The sequence below is a fragment of the Nicotiana sylvestris genome, chromosome 3 (assembly GCF_000393655.2).
Source record: "Nicotiana sylvestris chromosome 3, ASM39365v2, whole genome shotgun sequence".
NCBI lineage: Eukaryota > Viridiplantae > Streptophyta > Magnoliopsida > Solanales > Solanaceae > Nicotiana > Nicotiana sylvestris.
In genome coordinates, this window is record NC_091059.1 from 186,638,747 (window position 1) to 186,653,836 (window position 15,090).

A 15,090-nucleotide genomic window follows, 5' to 3' on the forward strand; every position below is an offset into this window, starting at 1 on the left:
ACCAGTAAAATGCGGGAATACATTTCAGTTCTAGGTCGCCCACCAGTAGAATGCGGGAATACATTTCAGTTCTAGGTCGCCCACCAGTAAAATGCGGGAATACATTTCAGTTCTAGGTCGCCCACCAGTAAAATGCGGGAATACTTTCTGTTCTAGGTCGCCCACCAGTAAAATGCGGGAATACATTTCAGTTCTAGGTCGCCCACCAGTAGAATGCGGGAATACTTTTAAGTTCTAGGTCGCCCACCAGTATAATGCGGGAATACTTTCTGTTCTAGGTCGCCCACCAGTAAAATGCGGGAATACATTTCAGTTCTAGGTCGCCCACCAGTAAAATGCGGGAATACTTTCTGTTCTAGGTCGCCCACCAGTAAAATGCGGGAATACATTTCAGTTCTAGGTCGCCCACCAGTAAAATGCGGGAATACATTTCAGTTCTAGGTCGCCCACCAGTAAAATGCGGGAATACTTTCTGTTCTAGGTCACCCACCAGTAAAATGCGGGAATACTTTATGTTCTAGGTCGCCCACCAGTAAAATGCGGGAATACATTTCAGTTCTAGGTCGCCCACCAGTAAAATGCGGGAATACATTTCTGTTCTAGGTCGCCCACCAGTAAAATGCGGGAATACATTTCAGTTCTAGGTCGCCCACCAGTAAAATGCGGGAATACATTTCAGTTCTAGGTCGCCCACCAGTAAAATGCGGGAATACTTTCTGTTCTAGGTCGCCCACCAGTAAAATGCGGGAATACATTTCAGTTCTAGGTCGCCCACCAGTAGAATGCGGGAATACTTTTAAGTTCTAGGTCGCCCACCAGTATAATGCGGGAATACATTTCAGTTCTAGGTCGCCCACTAGTAAAATGCGGGAATACTTTCTGTTCTAGGTCGCCCACCAGTAAAATGCGGGAATACATTTCAGTTCTAGGTTGCCCACCAGTAAAATGTGGGAATACATTTCAGTTCTAGGTCGCCCACCAGTAAAATGCGGGAATACATTCATGTTCTAGGTCGCCCACCAGTAAAATGCGGGAATACTTTCAGCTCTAGGTCGCCCACCAGTATAATGCGGGCATACATTTCATAATTTTGCATTGAAGCAACTTTTTAGTCTTGTATTACAGAGTTTGGAATCAGTAACCCCACCAGAAGGCGGAAGGTTACAACAGGAATCCCCAGCAGTAAACAATAAAATCCCCAGCACCGGGAAGCAGAAGGTTGCAACAAGAGGTCCCAGCATAAACTCAAGTCCATGTGTCAAAAGGAAGAAAAGCATCGGAAGAAAAGCACCGGAGGAAACACAAGCCGACAAGAAAGCAAGGCAACAAGAACAAATTTTAGTCTAGCCTAGCTTCTTGTTTTCTTTTAAGCACGGTGTAACAAGGAGATCGGTAAGCAGTGATAACAGCATGCAACAGCAGTAACATCGCAGTCCCACGGTAGTCCCAGCTACCAAAAACTTCCCGAACTACATTGACCTGATTCCTGTTTAGCCCAGGATATGTAGGAAACCTTTGAAGCAAAGGTTCGGTCAAATCTTTTTCAAAAAATGCTTCAACGGAGTACTCGGATGGGCAAAAATCGCTCGCTTTATCTTTGCACGAAAACCCTTCGTGTCTCCGGGCAAAGAGGGGCAGCTGTAAGCACGTGATTTTTGCCCTATATGAGAATTACTCCCAAAAAATCCAAAAATAAAATGATTTTTCTTTGGTGTGCAATTTTGTGATATTTTGAATAATTATTTGTATTTGTCTGTGCGTGTTTATTTGATAAATTAATAAAAAATACAAAAATATGTCACATTTTGCATGTAGGATTTAATTCTATAGTTGTTAGTAATTAAATTTGTTTTACAAAAATTAAAAAATTACAAAAATATGCATCGTTTGCATTTTTAGCATTTAATGTCCAAATATACAATTTTACGCTTAATTAATACTTAATGGTGCGATAATTGTTATTGGGAGTTAATTTGCGCTTTTATAACTTAATTTAATTCTTAATAATAGTTTAAGTATTTTTATAATTTAGTTTTAGAGAAATAAAAGAAGAAAAGAGAGCAAAAATATAAAGAAAGTCGGAATTAGGCCTCTTCTTCAATTTCAAGCCACAGGCCCAAAAATTGGCCCAATCTTCCCTACGACCCAGTCCATAACCCAAAAGACCCAAACCCCTTTGTCTTACATTTTACAAAACAAAAAAAAAAAAAAAACAAAAAGAAGACAAAAACCCTAAAAGACCTAAACCATCCGCCCCCCTCCTATCTTCTTCTTCTTCTTCCTCAAGCCTCCTCAAGCACACATCAATGGCTGCCCCTCCATCCTCCTCACCTTCACTGCACACACACAGTGCACGCAGTAGCCATTCATGGCTGCTACGACCCCGTTGCCTCCGTCTCCTTCAAACCAAGCGATGACCCCTTCGCCGAACACCTTCGTTATTTCTTCTTCTTCGTTCGGCATCCATCGACTCCTCCACCTCGCTCCAGCTGCTACTGTCCGTCGACCTCCAGCAGCCCCACGCGGACACCACCCAAACTCAGTCGACAACCCTGTCGCCATCTTCTCCATGCTACTGCGTCAATTGCTCGCACTGCTACGTCGACTGCTGCTGCTGCTGCTGTGTGGAGTCGCCGCTGCTGCTGCCTGTCGCTGCCGCTGCTTCTTCTTCCTCCGTCGTGCTGCTGCCAGGGCGTCTGCTTCATGCTGCTTCTCGACGGACTGCGTGCTGCTGCTCGTCGCAACAGTTGCTATTGTTTCGTTGTTGCTTCGTCTTCTTCGTTTTGTCAAAAGTCGAGGGTTTTTCGTTGAGTCGAAGCCCGGACGGATTTGTTTACAATCGTTGTTCGTCGTTTCATTTCCGGTTAGTTGTTTTTTTTTTAATCTCATTTATCGTCCATATTTTTGTTTGGTATTTTCCGGATCCAAAATCGTTAAAGAATTCAATTCTTGTTTTGTTCGTTGTTCATCGTTGCAATCATTTTTCTAGTTTGTTCATGTTCATGTGCTTTGTTAAAATTAATTTTCAGATTTCAAAATAGAAGTTTAATTAATTGTTTTCATATTCATTTCATGTTTGTATTATTGTTTAAGTAAGTATTTGTTAGTTTGATGTTTGTTAGATTCAAATTGAAATTTAATCAACTATTTCTTCAATTTGTTTCATGTGTTTATGTATTGTTAGAAATTGTTAATATTGTTAAGTTCAAGTTTAAGTTCATAATTGTTTCTTCGTCGATCTTGTTATTTGTTTAAAGAATTTAGTTGTATTAAAGGAATATATTGTTTTAATCGTTTAATCCGTCATGTTTGTTGTCTTAAAATAGATTCATTCATGTTCATACTTTGTTTGGATGATCTTGAATCCGAATTTTGTATAGTTTGATTTCTTGTTTACCATTTATGATTATTGCTTGAATTGTTCTCATAATCTTGTTTAAAGTTTAATATAAGAATTGTTTGTTGTAATGTTGTTAGAGTTGATTTTAAGTTCAATATGATTGAATTTAGAAATCTTCATACTTTGTTTGTTGTTGTTGTTGAATCCGAAAATAGGATTGTTTGTTGCTAAAATATTGTTCAATCAAATTTTAGTTGTTCTTGGTTGTTCAATTTGTGTTCATGTGATTTGTTGTTGAAATGTTGTTAAAATCATGTTCATGTGATATTGTTGTTATGATGTTCATCTGTGTTCATATTGTTGTTTGAACATTGTTAGAAATTGATCATATTGTCTATATTTTGGTTAAGTTTGATTAATTGATGTGTTATAGCTGATGGGTAGTTTGGTAAATTTGTAATACGTTCAGGGGTAGTTTGGTAATTTCAGTAAGGTCGGAAGGGGTAGTTTAGGAATTGTACATTTTGTAATTGTTTATTTGAAGCATGGGGGACAAAATGAAATGGGGTGGGTTGTGATATGATTATTTAATATAAAGGGGGGACAAGATTTAATTTAAAGGGGAATCTTGCATTATTTTAAATAAAGCATGGGGGACAAAATGAAATGGGGTGGTGTGATATGTTATTTAATGTAATGGGAATGAGTGGGAAGATAATGGGTTTGGTAGAGAAAATGGGTTGATTTTAATTAATGGAAAGATTTTATGAGAGGGGTTATAAGAAGTCTTGAAATCAGAATAAAAAGGGAGGACAAGAGAAATACACAGACAGGAAAAAAACGGGAGAGAGAAACAAATCTGAAAATAAGAGAGAGAAAAGGGCTGAACATTTAAGAGATAGAAAATTCCGAAAAATATTTAAGCTTTCAAATATAAAAAAAAACTAAAAAAAATATTTTGTTTTCTTTTGTTGTTTGAAATCAGAATTAATTGTTATTTCATAAAAGCTGGAAGTTTTTTTTTTTTTTTGGATTACTACTCCGCCGGTCTGTTACTGGGTTGTTACTGTTGCTGGGCTATTGTTGCTGTGTTGTACTGATTTTACTGCTGTTGCTGATTCTCATATTCATTTTCTTTGCTTCCAATATCAGGTACACAACTGAAAAGCTGTTTATTGTAATCCGAAATATGAAGCGTGAATACATATGAAGAATGAAAATTTGAAGTTTTAATTTCGTTTTTATTTCTTTGTTCCTTTTGTTGATTGTATTTAAGCTATTTCATGAATTACTAAATAATAACTGGAATAAGAAAATAATATCATAAGTTAGTCTGTAATAAATCAGTTCGGCAAAATAGGTTAATTCACTAGTTATGAAGGCTTCAAGATTATAGGTTGATCATGAACAAGTAGCTAAATTTAGCTAAGACACGAATTTAAATTAAACATCGTAAATTAGGCATTAAGGCATGACTTGAGCTTAAGCAAGATTAAGAGAACGTTTAAGTCTAATAAACTTTCTAATAAGCTTGAGTAATTATGGTTAAATCTAGTTTCAAATGATTGTGAATAATTAATCTCAATAATATTTTTTTTAAAAAAAATAACAATGCTGAGTTTTAATCTAGCTATATTTGTTTATTTTGAATATTAGTTGTTGAATTTTTATTTTATTTATAATTTCGAAATTAAGAGTGAAATTCCTTTTTCATCAATATTTGTATTAATCAAGCAATTAGCATGTCATGTCTTCTTAAAATAATAAAAGCTAGTAATAAATTAGGATTTTCTTTCTTTATTTTAGAGACTCATTTTTATAGAAAAATGTAGTCGTTTTAAGATTTGTCCAAATAAATGAGATGAGCCTCGCTTAATGAAATGTATAGATTGCGGGGCCCTCAATAAATGTACATTTAATCGCTTAGAATTAGGGAGGAGCCGTTTTAGCAAATTTCACGGCCCTACCCAAAATAATGATACGCTAGACTCTTTAGGCGCGATTTAATTAATTTTACCTTCTTAAACTCGGATGCGCATTTCATGCGACCCAAATCTAAATCCTAAAACATTGAATAAAAATGTGTTCCGGATTGCGGGTGCATTTCATGTGACGTAATCCAAAGACATGTTTTAAACGATGTTCACAATTTTTTTTAAAAATAATAATAATAATAATAAAGTGGTAAAGAGTTAAAATTGGCACATCGGTTCATAATTGTATTAAAATCAGATAAATAAGCCAAATATGACAATTGAGCGACCGTGCTAGAACCACGGAACTCGGGAATGCCTAACACCTTCTCCCGGGTTAACAGAATTCCTTATCCGGATTTCTGGTTCGCGGACTGTAATATGGAGTCATTCTTTTCCTCGATTCGGGATTAAACTGGTGACTTGGGACACCCTAAATCTCCCAAGTGGCGACTCTGAAATAAATAAACAAATCCCGTTTCGACTGTCCTTTAATTGGAAAAAACTCCTTCACCCTTCGCGGGGTCGGAAAAAGGAGGTGTGACAAAAATTTGTACCAAGTAACCACTATTATCCTTAACCCTACGATGAGCGCCAAACTGTTTATCTTCAAAATCGAATAACAGTTGAATTTATATGCGGTTTTAAGGATACATGATATAACTTGATAAAAATTAAGAAAACAAACTAATATTGAAATTAATGATAAAAAAATAAATACAAACCACACAAATTGAATAGCCTTAGCCTTTGAGTTTGATCACCCTCGAGCCAAGAAATTCCTCAACTGACATTAGAACAGAATAACAAGATGATAACAGCTAGAAATAAAAGTGTATTGCTTTTCGCTGCGTATTACAATGTGTTTTACAAATGATCAAACCTTCCTTTATATAGTAAGGAAGTCCTACTCTTGATACAATTCTATAAAAGGTAAACAATCTCATGATTTGCTAATTAATCGACCTCTCCTTGATACGTGCCGAGAATTCCACCGTGATCTCCAACCGATTCCGAATATTTCGACCTTCCGTTATTTGGCTCGACAAAGTTCCCTCGATCTTGTTCGGTCCTGAAGTCACGAGCTCAACGATTTAGCTTCGCGCCTTGGTTCGATATAACCTGGGCTCGAGCTCTGACCTGTCATGTTTCAGCCTCGGCTGGTCATACAATAGACAAACCCGATTTCGACCGTATATAGTTTTGGTTATTTTTTCAATTTGATGTTTGCTATCAAGTGATATAATTCAAATTTATCAATTAAAAACAAAGATAGAATATATATTAAGTGATATAATATCCTTCTAAATGGATCTTCTAAGGTCAGTTGCATGTAAGTTATACGTTTCAGATTTCTTATCAACTACATAAAATTGCACTTTTTCTCAAAAAATAACTTTTGATGATAGTACAAAAAGAACTCCCCAAAAGATTAGGTATTATATATTGACCAATGTAAAAAGAAACAAGAGAAAAAGTGAAAACTAAAGAAAACAAACTTAACCTTTCTGCCACTACTTTCATATATATATTAGTTTACATACACTAATAGTATAAAAGATTTACACAATTAGTAAATTATCTATTGTAACAGTTTATTTATTATCGTTTATGAGTTGCAAATTCATCTTTGCTGTAAGAGGTTAAGGGTAAAAAAGAAAAAAACTAATCAGTTTCGTCTTGAACTTTTAAAATAATAAATAATTTAAGACAATTATTTTTAATAACCACGACGGTTAATATAAGACGGGAGTAATATATAAAAGTTTAACTCATTGTTGTTTGATTGGAAAGATGTTATTTCGGGATTAATTATTTCACTTTTTTTATGAGGATAAAAAAATACTATAATTTCGAGATAACTAATTCCCGAATTAATTATATCATACCTTTTTACCAACCAAACATGGAAAAACTTCTTCTTAAATTTAGTTTTGAGATTAATTATTTCTTATCCCTCGTACTCTTATCAATTTCTATCCGATAACTCAGAAACAATAAATTAAGAATGCTGCTATTTCTTCTTTCTTCTTTTATATCTTCGGCGATTGAGATAATGTTAGAAAAATAACCGTGGAGTACCACCTTGTGTGTTTCATTCATTGGTACTGTGCAACAGGTAGGTGGGGTTGAGAATTAATTGAGCACATAAAAATGAAAATGCAAATGTTAGCAGCAGGAATGCAACTTTTCGGAATTTAGCATCAGTTATAAGTCATACCATGTTAATTTTAGACTCAATTTTTGGGTTAAGGTTGTCAGCATCCTCTTCGTGTCGGGTCTATTTCATGAACTGGCCCCATCCTGCTGAATGACAGTTCCTATTTCTCAGTATTTGTATTGCTGAATTTGTTTTGGTGGTGAGCAGGAAAGAAGATACTACGCGTCTCTCCACATCCAACTTCACTGCATGAGGAAATGTTAGAGACAGACTCAAGATTTAGAGTGCGTTTAGTACGATAGAAAAATATTTTTTTTAATTCTTTTTATGTTTGTTTGGCTTAAATATTTTGAAATATATTTTCCTTCAATTGGTGTAAAATGTTTTCCCTATAAAAAAAAAATTTTTTTCCAACCTTCTCCGCCCTATTCACACTCCCCATTACCCCCTCCCCCCACCCCACCCCTACCCCAACCTCGCCCACCCTAAATAAAAATATTATTAAAAGTATTTTTTTTCGTATTGTAAATAGAGTTCTTTTTCTTTATTTCAACAAAATAGTATCTTTTTATGATGTAGAAAAAAGTATTTTCTTTCATTTCAACAAACTGAATATTTTTTGTTCATGATGTACAAAAAATATTTTCTTTTATTCAACAAAATGAGTAATTTCTTTTCATGTTGTAGAAATGATACTTTCTTTTACAACAAAGAATATTTTCTTTTTAGTTATTGAGCTCAAATTTCAAAGTAGTTCTTGTATAAAAAAGTAAAGTAGCACATTAGTTCATTTGAATTTGTGTGAATTTTAAAAAGAATAATTAAATTCTTGAGAAAATAGAGTCTCACAAGGGGAAGGGAGCCCGGGAGGGGGAGGGGGGGGGGAGTACAGGAAACATGAGGATTTTGTGGAAGGTAGATTGATGAGAGTAGCATAAAAATTTATTTTTTTAAAAATATTTTATACTCGCTAACCAAACACTAGAAAATAATTTTTCGAATTTTTTTTCACTCACCAACAAAACAATGAAAAATAAGTGATAAAACCACTCATTTTCCAGGAAAACATTTTCCATGAAAAGCATTTTCCTTCGTACCGAACACACCCTTGCACTTTAAATCTTGTATATATACTTGTAAAGTTATGAGTTGGAATCTCCCTCTTTTTGCTTAGATATGTTGGCAACTAGGGGTGTTGTTCGATTTGAGTCAATTTTTCCCTAAAAAGAAACCAAACCAAGTAAGTTGTGTTTTCAAATATTAGAACCAAACCAAACCAATTAAGTCGGTTTTTTATCGATTCGGTTCTTGTCGGTTTTTTCGATTTTTTATCGTTTTTTTTCTTAAATATGAGACATACATTACCAAACGCATATTTCGAAGACTGCATTTTCAACGTAACACTATCAAATCAATTGCTCTTTGAGCAATCTATCATTTACCAAGATATATTGATGATAATTGAATCAAATAGTGACGAATAATTTAAGCACTCAATTAAAAATTGATTATTTTTAACATAAAATAAATTATTGTACTTAGCAAAAGAAAACTATCAATTAAACTAGAATGTAAAGACAAAGAATTAGATAATTATAATAGCAAAGAACTAGACTAAAAATACAAATGACTAATACGTACCATAAAACTTAGAAACTTCATATAAAAATATACATATATATAGATAAATTTAAATAACTACTTTTATAATCGGTTTGGTTCTTGTTTTTTTTGGTTATTTTTTGATTAAAACCAAAACCAAACCAATTTTGATCGGTTTTTAAAATTCAAAACCAAAACCAAAACCAAACCAAACCTAAAACGCATTGGTTTTTTTGGTCGGATTGGTTCGATTTTTCGAATTTTTATGAGCACCCCTATTGGCAACCACTTGTAATAGTAACAACGTACTTTTTTGCAATGCAGCGCAAATTGGTATTAGTGATCAACCCTATATTTGTAACACTGAATCAACAACAGACTTTGCTCCTTGTAATGTCACGTAATCTATAATATATGCTTCTTTTGTTGGCCAAAAAAAGTTATGAGTTTATATTTAGTATTTGTTGTAATATTAGTCATTGTTACATCACATTACAAAGCTGAAATGAATCTGATACACTAATGATGGATTGCAGCCCTGGGAAATAGTATATTACAATTATAATAATATAAGCAATGTGGCTCGGAGGAATTATATTTCTGAATGACTTGTCTTACAACTCTTTTTGATAGAAATTGCAGCTGATGTTAGAACAAAAATTTCCAAGAATGGAGCAAATGAAGAATTTAATAGCTCTACTCATAGTCATAGAAATGAATGAAAGAAAGTCTTGAGACTGGACTCCCCATTCCACATTTCAGCTGCCATTTGCTGGTAAATAGTTTCAGTTAGATGATAGGAGTCCCAAAAGACATGCTTTTTTGGGCTTTTACAAACCTCAAACTGCTTTACTGGCCTCTTTCCTCCACAGCTGTATATTCCTCTAAATCTTCCCGTCCCACAACACGCCTTTTTCCCTTCCTTGAAACCTACATGAATATCAATTTGGATTAGTTCTTAATTAAACAACTTAATCAACAGTTTAACTGATTAAAATAAAACTGATTTTATCGGTTGGTTGTTTAGATAAAAGTGTTGAATATGATATTCAGCAGTGCTTATAAGATGATGATTGAAATGCCCTTGAACCGTTTAAAAAATAATAATTTGAAAGCATCTTTATATGAAAAGACGAATGACGGAAATAGAATGTAGAGAGAGTTAGGAGTTCTGCTTTAGAAAAAGTACTTCAGGACTTCAAAAAATATTATAGGAATAACATAGAAAAAAACTAAGTCAAATCAAAAGTTTTTGTAACCTAAAATATCATCTGATTTTGACTTATATATACATTTTTTATATATAAGCCAAAAGAGGATTTGTAAGATGATCAGACGTAAAATTAATGCATACCATATCTGGAGGGATGATTCATCCTCAGTTTCAAACTACGGTTGAAGTCGTAAAGTGAGTAGGTGAATCCTTCTAATCGTTTGTGCATTCCTAAGAGAAGATTGTTAAGCTCGAGATTATGTAATTTCGCCAATTTTGAAGCTTCTTGTAAACACCCATTTTTGGTAGGAGGATTAAGCATTCTTAGGGCAGGTAAACATCCCAACTCACCCAAATTCAGAAACCCGAATTTTCTGCCTCCCTTCTTGTACATCTCCTGCGTGAATGATAAATATTAGTAATTGCTAATCTCGTAAAAATAATTACTCCACTACTTTCGTTGTTTCAATTTCCGTGGCCTATTTCCTTTTTAGTCTGTCTCATAAAGAATGACCCCTTTCTATATTTGAAATAATTTATCTTTATGTAGTGATTTATAAGCATACAAAATATTTATACCTTATTTACACCACAAGTTCAAAAGTCTATTTTTTTCTTCTTAAAATCCATGTCTGGTTAAATAGGCAGGTGAAATTAAATTGATAACAGAAAAGGGCCAAATATACCCCAATACTATCATAAAAGGTTTAAATGTAGCGATCGTTATACCTTGAGTCCAAATACACCCCTTCGTTATACTATTGGTTCAAATATACTCTTCTTTTGTTAAGTTTTTCCAAAGTGGACATACAATCCAACGTGACACTGATATTTGACGAGGTTGAATCCGCGTGGCTTGCCACCTCATCAGATATCAGTACCATGCGGGATTGGATGTCCACCTTGAACAAACTTAACAGAAGAGGGATATATTTAAACCAATAGTATTACGGCAGAAGTATATTTGGACTCAAAGTATAACAAAGAGTATATTTAAATATTTTTCTCGAAGTATATTTTGCCGAATTGATAATGTAAAAGATATTTAAATTGTCAATATAAAAGATAATGTAAGTGAAGTCATGGGTGCAGGTTGTATGCTTACTTGTACCACTGTAGTCAAGTTGCCAATGACCATTTGTACGTATTGGGAAGGAGAATAGGCAGATAGGACTGTGGAATTGGTCAAAAAGGGGCTTAAGTAGTCATTGGTCCCAATGCCAATCAAGTAAACAGCACTTCTCAATATTTTGTCCGATTTTGAATACCCCAACTTGTTTCTTAACGAAGTTTTGAGCTTCTTGAAGTTGTTCAACTGGGTCTTCAAATCAATCACCTGAAGAATGAAGAATCTGAGAATGCCGACATACAACAAAAAACAAAATACGACTGTAGCAGTAAGCATTCTTGGTGTGCAGGGACCAGAGATACAACTTTCCATGTCGTGTGGATGTGCCGAAAGTCCAAGATTGCAGTTTTTTCATTTTTGGGCCTGGCTTGTGGCATGTGGCCTGGCTGTAGGGGCAGCTTGACATATTTAGTGGCCTAAAAGCCAAATATTAATATGAGACCATTTTTTATATTTGTTTTTTATCTTAATTCAATATTTTTTTAAAGGAAAAAAATTAATTCAAATAGCCGCCACCTAATATCTTAAACTAAAAATAATTGATGAATATATATATATATATATATATATATATATATATATATATATATATATATATATATATATAAAATTGTGTATAGTCAATGTCTAATCTATGTATATCAGCAATGGCGAAGTTGAGAATATTTCCAAGGGTGTTCAAACTTAAAATAAGTACAAAATTTTTGACAAAGGGTGTTCAATATATATTATATATCTCTAAAACATAATCTTTTAGCTATATATGTAGTGTAATTTTTAGACGAAGGGTGGTCAATTGACCACTCTTACTAGAGTGTAGCTTCGCCTGTGTATATCGTCTAAAAAAAAGTAAATATTGAGGCCCCCAACACTTGCCTTGTGCATTAGAACCGTCACTCTTACAAAGTTTCAAATTTTATAGATAAATATTTTACAACAATATTCAGAGTTTTAACTATGAAATTTGAAATTCTAGATTTTTTTCATTTTTCAACAGCTGAAAAATGACTATTTATGAATTATACCCTGGAAAGTGGAAAGAGGTATCAATGGTCTGTGCTGATTGTCAAAGGACCCGTACTTTAACGTGAAACCAATCCAACTTGAAGTAGCTAATGGCCCATAACGGCTTCGAGAAATGCGAGATTTTAGTTTCACCGCACTACTTATAGCACCTTTGACTCATACAGGTATAACATATTTTTCATTTTCATATATTTTAACAGAAGCAGCCACTTGAATGAAAGGGATAAATAGAAGAATATGATCCAACGCATTAATAGAATTTGCACCAATTGCAAGCAAAGAAAGTTTATCTATATTACTTGTGAAAAAATTTACTTTATAAGTGAAGCTCATAAGAAAATGTAAAAGATGCTTGACTGTAAATTATATACTATAGTCTCAATATTGGGGACCAGTTTTTTTTTCATTCCTTGCTCCTACATTATTATCTTATCGTGTATATGGACAAGCTTAAAGTCTGACAGTTGTCTGTCAATAATGCATGCAACTGGTTAGTGATAATTCAATAACATGCAAAACATGAAGTTTTTATTAACGCAATTGACTGTAAGTTAATTATTTTCTTTAAAGCTAAAAGGCCTTTTGCTTTTTGTGGTTAGATAAAGTATTTCATTTAGACGACCTTAATGTTATTACCTAACTAGCTAGCTAGCTCGCTAAATTCTTTCGCGTAATCATGAAAGCTAGCATCTTTTTCCTTCCTCCTTCTACACTTTCTTATGAGCTTCAATTCTATATTCAGATAACACTACTAAAATAAAGGGGAAAAACTGTAAAAACCGACCGATGTTGGTCGGTAATTGACAATAATCGAGATGTCGATCGGTATTTTTCGATCTATTTTGGCCGGTCAATTAAATTCCACAAACGACCAAAAAAAATTTGCCGAAAAAGTTGACTGAAGTCAGTCGGTATTTTTAATTATGTAATTAAAAAATGTGGTCGGTTTTATTAAAAAAATAAAATTACCAACTGAAATCGTTTTTTAAATATGACCGACCGAAATCGGTTGGTTTTTTGAATATTAATTTTGATTATTTTAAATGAAAAATCGACCAAAGTTGATCGGTTTCTTGAAAAATATTTTTTGCGGATGCAAAAATAGTTTCTCACATTTTTGCCCCAAAAAAACTGACCGAAATTGGTTGATTTCGTAAAAACAAAATTAAAAATAAAATATTTTAAAAAACCGACCGACTTCAATTATTTTTTCGGCCGGTTTTTGCACCGAGCGAAGTTGTTCGGTCGGCGGCGGTCGGTTTTGGCCTTAATATATACAAATCATCTAAATGATAATTATATATAATTACCTTTAAAAATGAAATTAATAATATGAGTAATAAGATAGTACTAATTTTTATCAGTTAAAAGAACGTACTGCTCCCTCGAAAGTCTCGACAAGAGACCCAGCTCCAGCCGATGCAAAGTTTGCTCCATTGCTATAATCCTGTTTATTCCCAGGCTGCAGAAAGGGTGGCGGCACTGGAACATTTGCATGTTCAGCTGTCACAAATTAAAATGAAAAAGTTTTTTTGCCAATTATATTCAAGCAAGTAAATCAATAATAAAAAGGAAGAAACAAAATATATATGGGGATTAAAATAAGAATATGAATGGATAGCTCAAACTGATACAAGTGTCAATCCAATATTGGACAGACAATAGATGAATTAGGAACAATTGCATGCGTACCAATAAAATCTGAAATCAAACGGCCGTCAGAAAATCTTCCGGTAGGGGACTTGAAGTAAGATTGTCCATAGGGCCAGAAATTGGCTTGGTCAAGAGTGGAAGTATTGATGTAATTGTTGTTTCCCACATCAAAGTAAGAGTCCCCAAAGATGAAGAAAGCCGTTCCTCTTTCTGGTTCACTGATATGGAGACTGTGATGTGTTGCACCCATTCGGCCCAGATATAAAACCACCATCATGATTATGCTACTGAAATAGCTGCTTATTGCACCCATAGGATTTGCCATGGTTTTTTGCAATTTCGATGAAAATGAAGACGTATCTTGCTAAGCAAAGATAAATGAGAATGAATAGCTAAAACCTCTTTATTTATAGGCTATAGCTAGGTGAGTGTCTATGATTACCTAAGCATGCCACTGTTTGATTAAACTCCCCCAGCACCAAAGCTTCCAATTTCGTGCATGTTGACTTTAAGTCTTGTACACACAATAACTGAGAAATTGTTGTTGCAGAAAATTAAAGTGACCTCCACGCAAAAGAAAAGAAAAAAAGAGACTTTGAATATAGTTTTTATTCATAAATAATGAAACCATTGCATGCTTATAACGTTACCTATGGGTCGCTGGTCTTATCCTTCATTTTTTAGGAAATGATTCATTCACGTTCTAATTATTTAAATGCCACTTGTTTCATTATCCTACCTTCCTAATTGACTTTATATATTAATTAGGAGGTTTTTCAACTATGAGAAGAAAAGCTGTAAACACGTTTTAATAAAAATGAAAAAGTAATAGTATGTCCTTACTACATATATCCACAGGTTGATCAACCGTAATTTATTTTCCCTTATGTCTAACCGTTTAAATTGTATTGCACAGGATAAAACCCATTTCATCGGAAAAAGATCCACTCAAATATTATTACCTCAAGTAGTCAAGTAATATTCAATAGCCAT

General features: G+C 33.9%; 1 protein-coding gene across 1 annotated transcript; it reads right to left on the minus strand.

The window, feature by feature from the left end:
* Positions 1–9,641: 9,641 nt before the first annotated feature.
* On the minus strand, positions 9,642–14,518 carry LOC104246535 (GDSL esterase/lipase 5-like). Its single transcript, XM_070168641.1, has 5 exons — positions 14,137–14,518; positions 13,823–13,947; positions 11,395–11,625; positions 10,431–10,686; positions 9,642–10,006 (listed from the first exon to the last, which is right to left on the minus strand). Exons 1-5 carry the CDS (start codon positions 14,420–14,422, stop codon positions 9,783–9,785), a joined length of 1,122 nt encoding a protein of 373 aa, XP_070024742.1. The 5' UTR covers positions 14,423–14,518; the 3' UTR covers positions 9,642–9,782.
* Positions 14,519–15,090: the final 572 nt, after the last annotated feature.

What these genes read in the sequence shown, in the direction of transcription:
- LOC104246535 (XM_070168641.1), bottom strand. Translation starts at nt 14,422, where the DNA reads ATGGCAAATCCTATGGGTGCAATAAGCAGCTATTTCAGTAGCATAATC. An exon ending in TTTGATTTCAGATTTTATTG is followed by an intron (nt 13,948 to 14,136) that starts GTACGCATGCAA and finishes AATTTGTGACAG; the next exon opens with CTGAACATGCAAATGTTCCA. An exon ending in TCGAGACTTTCGAGGGAGCA is followed by an intron (nt 11,626 to 13,822) that starts GTACGTTCTTTT and finishes TTCATTCTTCAG; the next exon opens with GTGATTGATTTGAAGACCCA.